The 18,989-nt window shown below is 37.8% G+C and overlaps 1 protein-coding gene across 3 annotated transcripts in view; it reads left to right on the top strand.

Moving 5' to 3' along the window:
* Nucleotides 1–18,989, top strand: part of phkb (phosphorylase kinase, beta) — a 152,321-nt gene that overhangs the window by 109,297 nt on the left and 24,035 nt on the right. For all 3 annotated transcript variants that reach the window (XM_020941414.2, XM_055154295.1, XM_020941413.2), the window contains 3 exons: nt 2,648–2,741; nt 16,057–16,140; nt 18,791–18,895. In XM_020941414.2, the coding sequence (XP_020797073.1) occupies nt 2,648–2,741; nt 16,057–16,140; nt 18,791–18,895 (283 nt within the window). The remainder of the gene's footprint in view (nt 1–2,647; nt 2,742–16,056; nt 16,141–18,790; nt 18,896–18,989) is intronic.

Below are 18,989 nucleotides of genomic sequence, written 5' to 3'. Positions count from 1 at the left end.
TCTGACTGATTGTAACAAGATCTTCTCTCTATTATACTGTATAAACATAACAATGTTCACAATAGAGGCAATCCTGCTAATTATGAATCATTAACATTGCAGAAACTTTTCACCTCAAGAGTCAGTCTTTCACTCTTTGGGTTTCTTTTGACATATCCGATGTCCATGTTGTAGACAGTTCTTTACAGGTGTACAGTTTGTGGGAGTCTGAGGACCAAGTACCTTGAAGGTCAACGATGACATAAAAAACCTTTGTTCTTCCCACTTCAGTCACAGGTTGAAAGGCCGTCCAGGCTCAACCAGCAAGAAATGTGTCCATACCGATCTGTAAAACAAAATATAGAAAAGAATAAATATAACATATTCAAGTAACCACCTTGTAAAATGGGCTATGCAATATTTAATGAGCCATGAATAAAAAATTTAAAGTAAATATATAGTAAATATATTATGGTGCATATATCATTATTTGTTGTTCCTATTAATCAGGTTATTCTGTTGCATGAGCTGTATGTTTTTGTATACAGGAACCATTCAAATATATAACTTGAAGGGTAATTTGAAAAAATGTAGCCCCTTAGAAAAGATTATTTTTAAATACAAGACCCAGAAGAAACAAACACCTAAATGCCATTACTCACGAAAATAGAATGACATTAAGACAAAAATTACAACTACTTAGCACATATATAAAATTCAAATAGTCAATTACAAAATTATTGGTGAGGTTACATTTCAGTTCTACATTTAACCATTTCATGACATACCTGCAAATCTCTGACAAGATGGTTCATGGCTTGAGCCTTCATCTTTCCGCTGTAGCCTTTAGGAGCTGGGGATGCGTGTGAACCAGCAACAAGACACTCAACCTAAAGAAAATACAAAAAAGAATATATCATTACTCTTTTTGACTAAAAGTCAATAGCATGTTAAAATATTGTATTGGGTAAGACATCATACTCTAAGATATTTTATTTTTACAGAGTACTACTAACCTTTTTTGATTCAAATAATTTAAATAATTCTCCACTTGGTACAATATCCTACTTCAACACACCACACAAAAGCCTGCACATTTATAAGCTATTATTAAAAGAAATGTGAATACAGCAAATTAATGCAGCCCCAAAGTCTGAAAAACATGGCGAAAACTCGGAAGAGCTAAGCTAACAAATGCTAACCTGCCCTTCCTTTAAAAATAGACCAGGGGTTCGTGTTGCGGCCATTAGATATTCGTTTGGAAATGGGGAATTAGTACCAGGTGCAGGCAGAGATACGGCCGTGTGAGGGCGTTTGGATTGGGGCTGCGTACGATCATGGACCCGCTCTTTGCGGTCTCCTTGAGACAGCAGAGGCAAAGCGTGACTCACCTCTGCCTCTGCATTTGACCAGGTCTAACCGGATACGTATGCCGGTTAGGCCGGTTAACCGGTTGTGTCCAGTTAGATCTGGTCAAATGCGGGTTTAGTCCTTGTTTAGAGACGAATCAATTCCACCTCCTCTGGTGCCCAGTCCACTCCAGGTTATCGAGCATATGCCGCATTCCCGCTGCCGATGTACAGCCTGCTGAAACACCGGGAATTCCGATAGCTCCCCTCAGAGAGTCAGTTGCAGTGTAGCCGCTGAGAGGCAGTTGGCCGCTGCGCCGTAACCCCTTCCGGAAAGTGAAGAGCATCATGGACACTTGTCACAGGACTGCTCTAAAAAAAATGCTCTGTTCCACCTTATGATGATCTAGTAGTTTTCGAGTTAACAGCTACCTTTTACCTTTTGTTCAGTAGAGATTAGCTGAAATTATCCAAATGATTCTAGTGAAGGTGTTTATTTAAAAACACATTGGAGCATTTCCTGTATTACCACATGGCATCACAAGTTGGAACAGAGTTTTTTCTGTTTGAGAGAAGAACTCGGCCTAAATATGCAGAATTTGTGAGCTTTTTAATTTATTTATAATTTTTTTTTACCAGGAAAGTCAGTTGAAAACACCTTCTCATTTGCAATAACAACCTGTCCAAGAGGCATTATAAAACAAAAGCACAAACAGAAAACACTCATACATCAACTATAACATGAAACAGTGAATAGAGATATAAGACAGTGAAGCAATTGCAGATTAAAGATATAAAAAATGTTAAAAGCATGTGCAATTATCCTGTAAAATACTCTGGATGGAGTTTTTAAAAGTCGACAGAAATAAAAATGAACTAAGTTTTAAATTCTGTCGAAGGTGGTTCCAGCCACTTGCTAAAGAAAACTGAAATGAGCTGTGCGGGCTTTAGGAACGACCAGGGTCATGTGTCTGTTGGAGCGCAGTGTGCGGCTGGAGCTGTGGATGTTCAGTAGTGAGCTGAGGTAGGACGGAGTTTTACCAATTAAAGGGCCTATATCACACGTATGAATGAAACAAAACACAACTACACAACTCCAGGTATGTTTTTGATGCTCTCCTGGTGATTCTTCCTCGATTGGTGTGTCTGTGCTCAGCCTCATTTATCTGTACCTAGCCTTATATATTTTAGTATACGAGTGTGTTTTTGTGTGTGTGTGTGTGTGCTTTATAATAAAATTTGATTTGATTTATGACATATATCAGAAAATAATGTAATCTAGGCCCTTTAAACATGTTTTTTTATGTGTGTTTTTGCAGACTGCAGGTATTTCTGAACACTTACGGCATCCAGACCCAGACGCCGCAACAGGTGGAGCCCATACAGATCTGGCCCCAGAAGGAACTGGTCAAGGTGAGGCATTGTTTCAAAAAAAAAAAATCACTAAATCACTTCTTGCTATTTCCTGTTTAAACTTTTTCCCAGTCACTCCAATCTCACAAAGCACCATTCATCATTGAACTATATAATACCTGGAACATCTTATCGGGAGGGAAATGTGATGGGTTATTGATGGCGACCCTCCTCTTCAGATCAATCTTCCTTTCAGTGCTTAAGTATCAATATCCTTGTCTCTTGGGGTCTCCTTGTCTCCCTGCTTCCTGCTTTTAAGATGTCCCTCATTACTGTCCCATCACTTAGAGCTGCTCCTCAGTTTGTTTGTGGAGATTGATTAGCTAATAGCTGATTGTCGGGTGTGATTGATCAGGATAATCGGCAGGCCCTGTCACGATGTTACTCTGGGAAATAGAAGATCCTCTATTACTGTGTAGACCTGGAATTGGTTTATGCATGGATTTGTTACTTTTAAAGGGTCCTGTATTATACAAAATGGACTCTTTCAACTTTAAGCCGAGTTGTGATGTTGTTGCCTCATCAAAAACATATCAGGAGTTGTGTTTTGTTTCATTCATACATGTTTACATTTTCAAACCTCAAAATGTTCTGTTCCACTTTGTGATGTCATGAAGCAGTAGTTTTCGAGATAACAGCTACCTTTTACCCTTTAGTTCACCTGCTTGTCTGGTTCCTGATGCTATACTGCTTTGCCTAGAATACTCAACAGTATGGGATTAAACTTGTTGCCTACCTCCATGGATGAATAAAAGAAGGTACCTCTTGGCCAAATTATGGGTCAGATCTGTGGAGAGGTAAGAATGTATGTTTTTTGAGGTATTTTTGAGCAATAAAAGCATAATGTAATGTAATGAAAGCACATGAAATTGAATTGAAATGATAACTTTAAATCTATACCATGAAACATGCCAGGTAAAGCCACAACATCTCCACGGAGACAAACAGGTAGTGCAGTGTTTCCCAAACTTTTTTTCTGGGGACCCATCTTTTAAAAGTCACAAACCTTCACAACCCAAGTCAATAGACGTTATTCATAAATCAGAAAATAAAGCTGGATTTGACCATTACTGAACATTAAAGGGGATATTTTATTGTTGACTGAGCGATCGTGTCTCGCTCAACAATTAGTATTACTCAAGTTTTAAATAGTGTAAAACAGTAATTGGACCGGCAATTAAAGGATCCAGAAGTCACCTATTTGGACATTACATGTAGCCCATTTATTTTTCTTTTCAACATTTAATTAAACCAGCAATATTGGAACAATATAGTCAATAAAATAATTCAAAAAACATTAGAAATTATACAAAACATGTCAACATTTCAACATCTCTAATGAGACAGGTGGGCCTATCTACATTTTTTTATAAGGGTGCAGGAGAAGAGCATAACATCCACATTAGGCGCAGCATTCAGTCTGTTTCTGTGTTTTGTCTTCATTTTTGTGAGCACAGAAAATTCCAATTCATACATGTATGTTGTAGTGAAAGGAATAAGTATAGAAACACTGGCCCTACTGAGGACAGGATATTCACTCGCTCTCATGTGTCAGAACTGTGTATTGCAGACCTACATACAGATCGTGTCAAGGTGAACCAAAAAAAAATCTCTTGCGACCCACCTGAGGGTCACGACCGAGTCTTTGGGAAACAATGAGGTAGGGGACCCTCTATCTGAAAAGTTACTTTCTGCACCGTTTAAGATGATAAATTGTCAGAACAGATTTGTTGTTTTTGAATATCCTTCATTGTGGTGGTTAAAGTATTTAGAAATAAAAACAAGCTGCAAGATTTTTACAAGCATTATAAAAATACTAAAAGCACAGTGAATTGGATAATAGCCCAGTTTCAGCCAATATTGTGCCGAAGAAAGCATATGATGGATTCTTAGTGAAATAAACAGGCCCAAATGTTATTTACTCCCCGCAGAGTACACCTCAGCCTCTTTGTCTTTCTCTTTAAAGCGGTTCCATGTTCTATTAACCTGCACTCAGCTCAAATCTCTGCCTGTTTAAAGTGTACTTACAGAGACAGAGCATTTCATCTCACGCCAATGAATAATGGTCTAAGGTGGAGTCAACAAAACAGCAAGGCCATGTTTTGATCGGTTTTAAAAAATGAGCGGCAAATGTGCTGAAATGAATATTACACAAGCATGGTTTACTGAAGTTTGAGAATAGTTGTCAGTCAAAATGTAAATGACTAGAGATAAATGATGTCGTGAAGTGGTAGTTTTCACATTAACAGCTACTTTTTACCTTTTGTTTAGTAGAGTTTCAGCTTTGTTTTTGACACGCTTTATCTACTGCTCTTGCTCCTCTCACTAAGCCATTCCCCCTTCAGAGCAGTATCTCAGTACTAATGAAAATACTGGCCGTACTGGAGCATGAGTTACGTAGGCTTGTGGACTGAGCGTTGTACAAGAGGCATGACTCATACTGTAAGGAGGGTCAAACAGCGTCCAGGAGAGATCGCAAGGTTGCTCAAGCATGCATGGATGACATATACAAGTTTAAATGTTTTGCCCAAGGACACAACAGTATCGACAGCTGGGAGCATCAAGTCAGTGGGCAAAAACTTCAGACTTGCTAATGCTGCAGTGATACGTTCCTGTGATACACGTCCAACTACAAGGCTGTTTGAAGCTTCTGTTTTTTTATGTGTTTTCTGTCACCGTATCTATCATTGGTGTCCCTCATCTGAATGGGTTATTTGAAGTCTTGTGTCTCCCTTGGGCAGCATCCATCACTCAAGCCCGGGTCCTGTCCTACATCCGTAAAGCCTCCATAAATCACGTCTTTAATGTGTATTCTCCTCTCAGCTCCATCCAAACAAATACTATCTTTTATGGCACCATCCCTTTGGGCTTTTTCTATTTTTGAACGAAATCGCGAGGGAGAGCAGACAGGCAGAGCATGTCATTCGGACCATACACAACAGACAGAGGTCAGGTGCACTATGTAACTTTTTTGGTAGAGGGTTCGCCACCTGCTTGTCTCTATTAAGATATTATTGTTTTGTTCCTGCAATATTCCAGAGTATTAAAATGATCTATCTTGCATTCATTCAGCTGTAGGTGTTTTTATTGCTCAAAATTACCTTGAAAAACGTTTTCACCTCTTCACAGAACTGACTTGACCTCCTGGCCCCACTATCTTGTAGCCGAGGAAATAGATAAATTTAATTCTATTCCATGAAACATTCCAAGCAAAGCAATATCATTACCCCAGAGACAAACAGGTGGCAGACCTTCCACCAGAAAAGTTACAGAGTGAACCTTTAATTTCCCACCCTTTCACCTTTGCACCCTTAAGATAGATACTGAACACTTTAGAGACAGCACCCAGCAAGAGCTGCAATTTTTGAGATGCTTTGAGCTGGTGGTGTAGTCATAAAACATTTACAAACATTCCTTAAAACTAGATTATATATGATATTCAACCAATCAGTCAAGCGGTTCTAGGGGAGGGGTCACCGGGTCCCTGGCCCCACCTCTAATCTGATTGGCCCCTGAAGTGCCCCTCTTCTGTCAATCAACTGACATGAAGAACAACTGGAGATTTCAATGATCACTGATGCAAATCTACCCCCAAACTCTTGGCGGCAGTAGACTTATTGCATCAATACAACGTAATAGGAGTAGAAACAGACCTGTAGAGAGCTTTTTTTTTTTACTGTCTATGCTTATATTTGTGCCGTATTTGAATTAATCATTTGTGTGTTTGGATGTACCCTGTACTTGACCCCTGAATGTAACATGTGGCTCCTTAATGGCCCCTTTTTCAGAAAAATCATAGAATCGCCACTGCAACATGGTAATTGTGTATGTTCTCATATGGCTAAGCTTCTAGCTTTCCTAGTTTATTTTGTTTAGTTATTGAGGACAATGCACATAAAAACACTTTTCTATACAAATGTGGAAATATGCTTTTTGCAAGTTTATAGCTAAATTTCTTATTACCTCTGGCTGTCTCTAAACAGGTTAACACAAAGAAACAAAAAAAAGTACAAAAAATATCCAGTGAATCCATTTAGTAACACTAGACCCACTCCAGTCACAAACATCCATGCACTTTTTTTATATACAAAACAAAATGTGCCGCTACATTTATGCAAGGCAGTTTTTTTATAAGAGATATGTTTTAGTGATACTGGTCATGGAATTATTATTGGTACACTTATTATTTGGTGCTGTGGAATAAATTTGACCAGATAATGGACTATTTGAAGTGAAAAATTATTTGCTTCAACATTTGCAGGTACTCCATTTGGATATTTATGAAAATGTTATACTCAATACACCATAAATACCATCCCATTTCAAATCTGCCAATGTCCCACCCCCTCACTCTGAACCTCGATGAAGACATCAGTTTTCCACTTCACCTGTCAGTGACCATAATGTTATACCAAAGTTGTGTACTACTAGTATACTTCCACCTCCGCAGGCCTGCATCCTGCCCCCTTCCCTGTTGTGTTGCTCCCCCAAGTTCACCGTCTACCTTTGAACTGCCATTCCTGCTACTCTCTCTCTCTCTCTCTCTCTCTCTCTCTCTCTCTCTCTCTCTCTCTCTCTCTCTCTCTCTCTCTCTCTCTCTCTCTCTCTCAGTCTCTCTCTCTCTCTCTCTCTCTCTCTCTCTCAGTCTCTCTCTCTCTCTCTCTCTCTCTCTCTCTCTCTCTCTCAGTCTCTCTCTCTCTCTCTCTCTCAGTCTCTCTCTCTCTCTCTCTCTCTCTCTCTCTCTCTCTCTCTCTCTCTCTCTCTCTCTCTCTCTCTCTCTCTCTCTCTCTCTCTCTCTCTCTCTCTCTCTCTCAGTCTCTCTCTCTCTCTCTCTCTCTGTCTCTCTCTCTCTCTCTCTCTCTCTCTCTCTCTCTCCATCGCAGCATCCTCTCCCCTTTTGAGTCAGTGCGAGGATGCCGAGCAGAATATTAAATCTACAGTTCAGACAGACATGGCTTCCCTCTACAGAATCAGTTTATCTCAGAGCCACCAGCGTCTCTGGTGCTTGAGGGGTGCGTTCGTTTACCTTTGCCAGCACACCCCCCCTCCCACGCACTAGTTTGATTTTGTTGTCGACAGCTGCCGACAAATGGGTGGTGGCAATTACATTTTGCGCTGTTCTCAACGGTGCTGGCCAAAGCAAACCCAATTTTTAGAAATCATTGCTTGTTGTGTCCCAAAATGGCTGCCCTTTCACCTCTCCATCAGATGGCTGCCCTGTTACCAAATCTGGATAATGTGGATGTTTGGTATTAAGATCGACTGATATGGGTTTTTTCATGGCTGATACCAATTGGTTAGAATCTAGAGCATCGGGGTCCAACCTTTTTCTTCCCGTGAGCTACCTTTACAAAAAATAAATGCCAAAAAGCTACTAATTTTAGTGGTCACAAGAAATTGAGCACCGGAACGCCCTTGATGAGGAACAGTAGATACCTATAAAACATAAACCCTTATTCATTTATTAATACACAAACTTAGGCACCATATAGTACATTTACAATGGTTCATCAGATTTGAGTCATTCTGCACAATATGTGTACTTCAGAAATCCCTGGGTGAGCAACTTGGAAGGGGGTGGAGAGCTACAGTTTGGAAGCCCTTGATCTCTAGAGCAACCTATGGCAGATTAGTTCTGTTGATATTTTTGGGCTGATATGTCGACAGATTTTGAATATTTTTTTCCAGATTACGTCATTTTAAATTACAAAAAAGTCCCCTACAGTTCTTTTTGACCACAAACCTTCAGAAGAGAGCTTTATGTGTACTCTTTTTGCAGCAGGTCTCCCAAAACAAAATCTTAGCCCTATCTCTAGTTTGATATTCTGTCTTCGAGAATCTTGTCTTCATAATTCTTATAATATTTTTGACTTCTTGCCTGCATTGAAATCTTTCTTTCTTTTTTTTTTTCTTTCTTTTCTTTCACTTTGTGTAATATAGGACCTTTAAGGATGTCTCTTTGTGTACACCAACCGTATAAAAATGTATGACTGAATAAAAGATTAGCATATTTAGTTTAGTTCGTTTTCAGGAGTGACAGATGAAAACATGATCTAATCTGTTGTTGCTTATTAATTCATTGCCCCTGGAGACTATTTGCATGCACCCCTTTTGTATTAGCATCATTCCCTTATCCTTGGCACTTAACTCAGCTTTTCTTATTTAAATACTAAATTGGTTCAGAACAGCTATATCTCACCACCACAATCTAGTTTAATTAGTGTGAATGGGAGTCCTAATAGGGCCATATTAAGTACCTTAGGCTTAATAAAGTTTAATGGATAAGAACTCTGTGTTAAGAATATAGCATCAGTTTTAAAGATCAGTTTTAATTTTCAGACGATATTTTGTCTGTGGTGTCTTGCTGTTTAATAAAAGTTAATAAAACACATGCTTTACCTTGTACTGTACATAGTTTGGTTTGTACATAATGATGGATGATTTTGTACAACCCAATTACAGTCAACTACTAACAGTACTAAATATTTAAATATTATGGTACTTTACTAAAAAATGTGATAAGTAAAAACAATTGATATCGAATGCCAAAATTAGGTGATTATGTTAGATTAGATTGGGTGTTTTATTTTTGCATATACATTTCAGAAATTAAGAGTTTTTCTAGAGATTGAGTTTTAATAAAACTATTGTGTTGTACTTTTCAATTTTTTACAACTTTGTATTCCTTCAAAATATTCACACTATCACTTAAAACTATTACTTTAAAGCTACACTTTGTAACTTTTTTGATGGACATTGTCATCTACTGTCTCCATGGAGATGTTAAATTGCTTGGAATTTTCCACATTATGACATTAAACATCTCTATAGCAACATACATGCATATAGCAAGTGTATTCACCTCATCCCAGATCTAACCTGTAACTTGGTCATGTCACTTAGTTGTTTCCATGGAGATACAGTAGATAAGTTGAATGTACGCATGTCTTTGGCAACTAGCAGATGGTGCAGACTCCATCAAAAGCATACATATTGCAACTTAAAACTTGGATACGAACATAATTTGTCTAAACCCACCTAAAAATTGCCAGTGATTTAGTAAAATACCATTGCAGGAACAAGATTTACCTATAGTCTCTGAAGTGTAGCTCTCCAGATGACAGCACTTAACTGTTAACTTTTTGTTGCTTCCCTGATCCCCACCACTCCATTTTATAGCATCGCAAGCTGTAACTTTTCAGCTATAAACTGCATGTCGAAACCTGGATCATTGAAGAAAAATCCCCTCAGTAGATTTGTACATCTCCAACCATACAGCTTGTGAAATAGAACTTTTATCATTTGCTCCATTTGGCCAGTGCAGCAAATATAATACACGCTTTGATAGTCTGGTTTCCTGTTGTCCCTCCTCATTGGTATTCTGCACACAAGAGGTATTGGGTGCCTCTCTCCTCCAGTGTCACTCCTCCTTTGCACCTTTGGGTCCCCTGTCGTGCTCTTATAGGCTGGAGAAATGGACTGTGCCTAATCCCCCAATCTACATTTATTTGCTTGCAATTGGTATTCTTGTGTTCTAATTACTTTGAAATGCTTTATGTGTGGAGCTCATCCTCTTCTCTTAGTGCGATGAGTATCACAGGAGTAGCAGAGCACCACCTTTTGGTCAAATATGGGTATTGCATATGGCATTTGAGTACAGAGAAAGATGGGTAGATTTTGAACAAAGATTCTTGAGATGTACCTGTGTTGTGCTGTGACAGGGCACATTGGAATGAATTATGGATTAAGATTTAGAATTCATATATTTTGCTCTGGTAAAATCAGCTTTCTCACTTACTGGGACTTGGAAAATAGAAATTCATTGATAGAAATTCAGTGCCCATGAGCTTTGCCACGATGAATTTCAATCTCGATTTCAGTACTAAGGAATAGGCCTGATACTTAATTAATACTTTGCAGTGAATTTTCGCAGGGGGTGTTCTATGTGTATTTATGGTGGAATGTTCAGCAAAAACTCCAACACACACTTAACTAATTTTCCATACTCAAATTAAATGGTAATAATACAGGTTAACAGTAAATTGTCTGCATAGCCTGTCTATCCCCCGCACCCCCCACCCCCCCGTGCACACACACATAAGCGCACACACGCACACACATATGCATATGCACACACACACACACACACACACACGCATATTCACACACGTACACACACGCACGCATATGCACACACACAGACACACACATATAAGGTCACCAACCCCATCACCTTTGTCCCTATTTGTATGAATTTTTTTATTATAATGCCTGTCTTGTATCTTGTATGTTGTTTGGTTCCTTTTTGTTGTAATATATGTAGTTTGCAAATAAAATATAAAAAAAATTATAAAAAAGGAATGTGCAGCAGTTACCATGGTGACACAATGCATACATTAGAAAACACTGTCAAAAAATGTTTAAGATGGGTCTGAAAACCCAAGAAAAAATACAAAATGGATTTAAACAGCACATTTTTAGGAGCCTTTGTTCAATACAAGTGTTCATGGTCCCGTTTAGGTGTTAAATAAAGCTCAGATTAAAGGCTATTTTGATGACATCTGCAAAGTATCAATACTGATTTCAGTGCCCCAATAATAATTTTAAAAACACTATATATATTAAAAAAATAAAATAAAAATGGACGTTACACATTAAATGATAGTATTTTCTTTATGTTACCTTGTGGTCTTATACTAGTTCTGATAAAGCTCTTGAGGAAAAGTCCAATTTTGTCCTGTTTAAGTTATTACCATATTTTCCAGACTATAAATCACACATTTTTCCTTGTTTGGGTGGTCCTGCGACTTATACTCAACTGTGCAAATTATATATTAAAATGTTCACACTGACAGCCGCGAGAGGGCGCTCTAGGCTTGTGTGTCAGTATCTGCTACTCCTATTACTCCTGTATCACTGTCGCTTTGCACGTTACTGTGCAAGAATAAGCCGCTGTCCTGATGCAAGTAGTGAAATATGCAGCCGAAAATAGTCGAGTAGCAGAAAGAAAGTTTGGAGTGAGCGAGAAAACTTGTGAGGGACTGGCGGAAAGCGGGGATGAAGAACACAGCTTCACGGGAACTTGAAGGGTGGCCATGCAATTTTCCTGGAAGTCACTGGGTGGATCGACAAAGCCTGGACTTCAGTGACAACTGAAACCATCCTGTTGGGATTCAGAACAGCCGGAATAATTTTAATTGGAACTGATGCTGAGTCTGATGACAGCTATGCTGAACGTGACGCTCAGGTGACCTCTGGAGGTTGCGGAGTTGCTCAGAAGTGACACCGAGGATGAAGAATTCAATGGATTTAGTGATTTGGAGTGAGATCAAGAGTTTGGTAAACTTGTTCTGTTTTTTTGCTTATGCTCTAGTTATATTAATAATTGTTAATATGTTACGTTAATAGCCTATTGTTATTACTATAACTTGCCTTTCAAGATGAAAAGTCGGTTCCTGGTCTCTGATTTTATAAAATACATTTCCCCCAAAAAGTGCGACTTATAGTCCGGTGCAACTTATATATATCTTTTTTCTTCTTCTTCATTACGCATTTTTTGGCTGGTGCTACTTATATCCCGGAGCGACTTATAGTCCGGAAAATACAGTATTTTTAGTATCGATACTTGCTCAAACATTCAGTAGCTATTCCATGGGTATTGAAAAGATGGGAAATTAAGACCATTGCCATAGCACTTACCAAATTTTAAAGAAAATATTTTTAGATTTGGAAAGTCCTCCAAATAATGCATGGTTTTCAACTTCCTATTATAAGCAACACAACTTTTTACTCTATTTTGTTTGTTGTTTATTACTATGGCAACAGATCGTTCATCATTCTAAAACCAAAGGAACCTAAAACCGATGCATTGATTATTATCTGATTTGACAATCCTAGTGTCCATTAGAGACATATTTATGTATTACAGCAGTGTGCTCAAAGCGTACAGAAATCAATGTCCATCTTGGTTCCTTTTTGCTTCCTTGAAACAGGTGTGTCTGACAGCAGGGGGTGCCACGCTAGAAGGCTTTTATCTTCAGTTCAACTACAGCTGTGTATTGGGCCAGGTGCCATTTTGAAAGGCTTTGTAGAACACTGGGGCTCTAACCTTTTCTGTCATTTGGGTTAATAAAATCCAAATTGGATACTAGCACTTTGAGCAATCATTTCTAATTTAGCTGTCCCTCTATGTATTGGTTTTCTGTTTGAGTGCAATGATCTTCACACCAAATAGCTAGAGTTTGTTGTATAGTACTAGCATTTTATCACCATTAAAGGTCCTATATTACACAAAATTTACTTTTGTGAGCTTTAAACTATGTTATAATGTTACTTTATCAAAAGCATACCTGGAGTTGGATTTTGTTTTATTCACACATGTTTGAGTAATCCTTTAATATTAGTCTGTCTAATGCAGTAGAGTGTTAATTCCAGGACTGAAATGATCCAAATGATTCTAATGACGATATACAGAGTTTTAAAACACAATGCAGCATTTCCTGCAGCATTACCACATGTTTGAGAGAAGAACTCAGCCTTAATGTGCAACGTTTGCGTGTTAAACATGCTGAATGAAACAAAATAAAACTCCAGGTATGTTTTTGATGAGGAAACAACAGATCAGAAACTAATGTGGGCTTTTTAAACATGATTAGATATTCACCTGAAATGGCCTACAGCTTATAGTAGCTAGCTTCAATGAATATCATTAAAAAGCCATTATTCTAAATTGAGCAGCTAAATCATGCATTTCTGAACTATGGGCAAGCTCCAAATGCGATAAATTAGCCCAAATGACTATTTACTATTTTACTATGTACTTTTTACTGCAATTTGTGAAATCCTGTACTACCATAACATCAATAAAAAGCATTTTTCAGTCAGTATGTTCAAAGCTTTAATGCACTTGTGGCAGCACAGTCTGACCTCCTAAATGCACCAAATTGAATTACTGAACTAGTATTTAAATATTCTATAGTACACAAAATGGATTCTTATGCGCTTTAACCTACAGTATGTTACAATGTCATTCTTATCAAGACACACCCAGAGTTGGCTTTTGTTTCTTTCACATGTTTGAATAATCCTTTGTTATTAGTCTCGTTCAACTATAAGATTCCATGAAGTGATAGTTTTCAAGTTAACTGCTACTGTTTTCTTTTAGTTCTGTAGAGCTTGGCAGAGCTGAAATTATCCAAATGATTCTATTGAATGTGTAAGCAGTTTAAAAACACTGTGGAGCACTTTCTGTATTGTCACATGACATCACAAGGTGGACTGTTTTCTGTTTGAGAGAAGAACTCAGCCTAAATCTTCCAGTTTTGTGTGTTAAACATTGTGAATGAAACAAAACAAAATTCCTGGTATGTTTTTGATGAGGAAACAACATTCAGAAAATATCTTAATTTTGGCCCTTTAATGAATACTTATTGAGTTAAATTATATTATTAACACACTTTCAATAACATACATATTTGTAAATGTTTGAGATCATTTTTATAAATCAGTATTGGTTTCACTGTTGACTGATCCAGCTATACGGTGTAACTGTCTAGACATTGATCATTAAACTCTTAAAAAAAAAAAAAAAAAGCTAAAGCGAGTGGTACTGAGGCAACTTCAACTCCCATGAATACACTTTCTAGATGTATTTCTGTCAAGGCTTCTCTTGAATTATGATCACAGTTTTGAGAAATCTGAATTACTTATACATTTGCTGAATAGCTAAAAAGTGCAGAATTTCACTTTGCAATTAATCTGCAAACGTGACCTTAGTCTGCCTCTGTATCTTCAGTCAACCCCATTGGATGTCACGTCTCCCTATGTGCTGTGCTGCTGTGCTGATGCTAACGGTTTTCAGCTAATAAACTCTGCTTTCTGCACAAGATTAAACTTGACTTGTGTTTCACCTTCACATTGGAGTCCTTCAAACAGTTCCGACTTCAAAACGCTATGCCTTGGCTGCATAATAAGATAAAATTGTCAAACTTTTGCTAGTTTCACAGTTCATATATAGTGCATCTCTTTCAAATAATTAAGGTAAATTATTTAAAGTTATGCTTCAGTGGTTAGCATTCCACACACCATGCAAAGATGTACTTTGAGATGAATACAAGCTGCCCTTAGTGTGTGCATATCAAAGTGAAAGCTTGTCATTTATAGAAATTCAAAGAAACGTCACTACATTGTACTTGTTCATTTCCATTTGATTTACATAAGTCTCTCAAGGTCCCCACAATCATCATTTCAGTGCTAAAATTGCCTTCACTATGAAGCTAGCCATCTTTTAGACCTGTTACTTGGGCTGCAAGATAAATGCATCTGAATGGAAATTGCAATTTGAGCACAAATTACAATTATATTTAAGTTATTTACCAGTGTAATCACCTAAACACCTGTCTCACTATGTAATGATGTATAAAATCAGCAAACCCAGTAATTTAGATTTCTATACAACATGTTGCTCTTTTCACATCTGGCAAAGAGACCCTCAAAAAATAAAAAAAAATAAAAATTGCTGCATTTAGCTCTGTTTGCATTTTGCCTGGATTGTTGTATTACAGGTAAAATCCTAACTTTACCTGCGCTGTTTTTAAGCCCTTAAGCCATCACTGAACTTGTTCTGTTACCGATGCCTCAATGGAAACAGAGGTGTCGTTAAGTGTGTTTTCAAGTATAGAGGTTTTTTTTAATGCATAATATGTGTTCTTTAAATAATGCATAACTTTCATAAGGTCAGAGTGGTCCTGTTGCCATGTCTACTCTACTAATCCAGATTCAAAGCAAATTCAAGTTGCTGCATATTTGCTTTAAAAATCACACTAAAAATGAGGGCATGTGTGTATGTCATTATTTTAGACTAAGTTGGTGGTGTCCTCATTATACTCTTTGCAACTTTGACTCGCAGTATTGCCATCGGTTCTGTGCCCACGAGGGTCTACTTAGCTCACCTTCAATGGCAGCATGGGGACCTTTCATTATGGCTGTGTCTCATAAGTTTACGCTGGGCTAATATGAGGAGAGGTCCTGCCATGTGGAGGTAATTTCGGTTTATGAGCTGCAACAACACAAATACTTCAGCGGGGTAGACACATAACGGGGCTCCGCTTTTATTACGCTCTGAAATGGAACTGTGCTTCGTGACATTTTCAAATCAAAAGAATATTTTTAATCTAAAACTAAAACGCCACCAGAGAAAGTGCAGTATTTATTTTTGGTAAAGGTTAGGAATCTAATCTATACAGTGTTGTGTTCAGATGCAGATAAAGTTGCTTGGTGCTGCTTGTTTATCTGATTTCTCTCCATATTTCTGCAGGCGTATCGTTTCCTGGCGGTCAATAACAAGCTGGGGCTGAGTGGGCGCCCTGAAAGGCCTGTGGGCTGCATAGGTACCTGCAAGGTATTTCCACACACAAACATACATGTACTTATATATATATATCTTTGTGTACTTGTGTTGGGTAATGTGTACACGCTGCAGGGCAACTGGGTTACTCTTGACATGCGTTCACCTTTAGACCTGCATACATTTTTCACATTCAGACAGGAATTCTTTTTTGAGAATCCAGTTTGTTGTGAAAGGATATGTGCGGAAATGAATGACGTTAAATGTAAATGTAATGTTAGGCATTGATTTCGAACTGAAAGGACACCTCAAAATGACTCAAAGGTGCACTATGTAGCTTGTCTGGAATGCTCCACAGTTTGACTATATCCTTTTTTTTTTTTATTTCTGTGGAGACAAGTAAGTGAAACCACCAGGTTACAGGTCAGCTCTATAGAGAGCCCATTCACAGTAAGAATCTCCCAACCTTTTTCTCCCAGTGACCCCTATTTTTTTATCCGTGGATTCACAAGCTCACAACCACCACATCATTCTCCTGCCTGATAAGCTACTGTCTTAAGGAAAATATAATTATTTTTCTATTTAATGAAGATGCTATATCAGCAACTGTTTAAAATACATTACATAAAACCAATTAACATGCTATCCCTACATTAAAATTCTCATAATCTTGTTTGGACCTTTTTTCTAAGATCCCCTGGGGACCTCCTTTTGTTGGTATTCTTTAGCAATAAAACCTGTGAAACTGAATAAATGCAAGATACGTTTTCTGCCATACTACTGAAAATTGCAGATAAAGCCAAATATCTCCGTGGAGACAAAAGTTATATAGTGTACCTTTGAAGTAGAGAATAGCCAGGTTCGGGTAGTGTTTCCATGCCAGACCATCTAGGCCCTCTCTCTTTGTAAAGTTTGAATGTTCACTACACTAATAGAATTTCATCATTAGGGCTGGGTATCATTAAAAAGTTGCCGATATGATACATACCCCGATACATAGGCCACGAAACAATGCATACTTCAATACAGTGCACTTTTGATTCGATACAATATATTTCAAATTGATTTGATATGGTTCAGTAAAAATTATGGCTAAATCATGGCTGTGATACTAAAAGTCTTTGTTTAAACCACTTCTTGTGCAAAGTTCATATGAAACACAAACATTTTAATCATCAAAACAGTGAAAATGTCAAATTTGCTGCATAAACAATTTCCTTCCTCTAAACAAACAACAAAAGTGTTGCACTGTAACAAAATAATTGAGTAAAATATACCAAACTAGAAAAGCACTCAGAGAGAGCAGACCTCCGCCAAGGACTACCCCCATTTTTTATATAAATTGCAATAAAATCTGTCTTCTGGATCAGATCCGGATCAGCCTTTGGAATATGAAAGAGGATCCCATTGTCCATCCCTGAGTCAAATTTCATGGGGTTTGGTCAATAATTAATCGAGATATTGAGAAACAAAATTTTTGGCCCCATTTACCACAATGTTAACTAAAATTTCAAAGTGATCCATAATCCAGGATTTCTTCCGGATCACCCCCAAAATGAAATCAGTTCTTCCTTTTCACATTTCCAACAAATCCTGAAAATGTCATCAAAATCGGTCCATAACTTTTTGAGTTATGTTGCTAACAAACAAACAAACAAACAGACAAACGCCGGCAAAAACATAACCTCCTTGGCGGAGGTAAAAATACTCTTAATGATATATTGATACAGCAGCCTGTGATATCGATACTGTATCTGTATACTGTATCACATTAGGTGATACAATATATCAGTATTTTGATATTTTTGCACACCTCTATGTAACTTTTTGGTTAGGTGTCACCTGCTTGTTTCTATCGATATGTTATTGCTCTGCCTGGAATGTTCCACAGTATGACATTAAAAAGCTCTGTCTTACATTTATTCAGTCAGTCATTCAGATGGCTCAAAAATACATAGAAAAACAGGCATTCTGATAGAGGTGGGGTTGCCTCTCCACAGATCTGTAAAGATAGAAAGATTTAATGCCATACTGCAAAACAAAGACAAAGCAATAACATCTCTACGAAGAAAAGCATTTGATGGACCCTCCACCAGAAAAGTTACACAATGCACCTTTAAATGAAAAAACATTAAAAAAAAATAAGTCAACATATATTGCATACATATATTGAACAAAATAAGTAGTATTTACAGAATATACTTGCAATTATACATGCAACTATAGCCACACTACTCCTTTCCACTTCTGTATTTATTTTTCTCATTTTCACTGGTAAATAAGTACAAGATTTAGTTTGCGCTCAGTGTTAATATGCTAAGCTGGCGGTGCGTGCTTACCCATTGCTTCTTGTACTTTAAATATCTAACTCCTCAAAGCCCTGACTTTTCTCTTCCAACTGAAGGTCGCAGCCACCCTGAAAGTTTATAATCCTTAATTAAAGACATTCCCCAACAAGTCAAATTTTCCGTGCCACTGCTAGGACAACGTTTAAGAGAACAAAATGGCCGACTGCCAGAGGACATCATCATCCGTTTGTCTGTATGCGTGTCCCTAAGCCGTATACTGTGCTATCGGCGGCTAGCTCAGAATTGATAGCTTGTTTTATACTCTGCCCATAATAATGCATACGTGGCTATCGGTGAACCTCTCCACCATCGCTCTTGTAATGCGCTTCTGTCTTGCCGTGTGCTTGTCCTTTCAGATTTATCGCATCCTGGGCAAGACGGTGGTGTGCTACCCAATAGTCTTTGATCTGAGTGACTTCTACTTGTCCCAGGATGTTATGCTCCTGATTGATGACATTAAGGTAAGTTCTGGGTGTGTTTGTGGTGTTGTGCTCCTCCACTAATCTTGTTTTATTAGGATCGTGAACTCAAAAACACACATAACATTTCAAATTA

Source organism: Boleophthalmus pectinirostris, unplaced genomic scaffold (assembly GCF_026225935.1).
Source record: "Boleophthalmus pectinirostris isolate CB_2022bp ecotype Guang Dong unplaced genomic scaffold, ASM2622593v1 HiC_scaffold_19, whole genome shotgun sequence".
Classification (NCBI taxonomy): Eukaryota; Metazoa; Chordata; class Actinopteri; order Gobiiformes; family Gobiidae; genus Boleophthalmus; species Boleophthalmus pectinirostris.
Note: the sequence above shows the minus strand (reverse complement) of the source record. Positions and strands in the feature narration are given on the sequence as shown.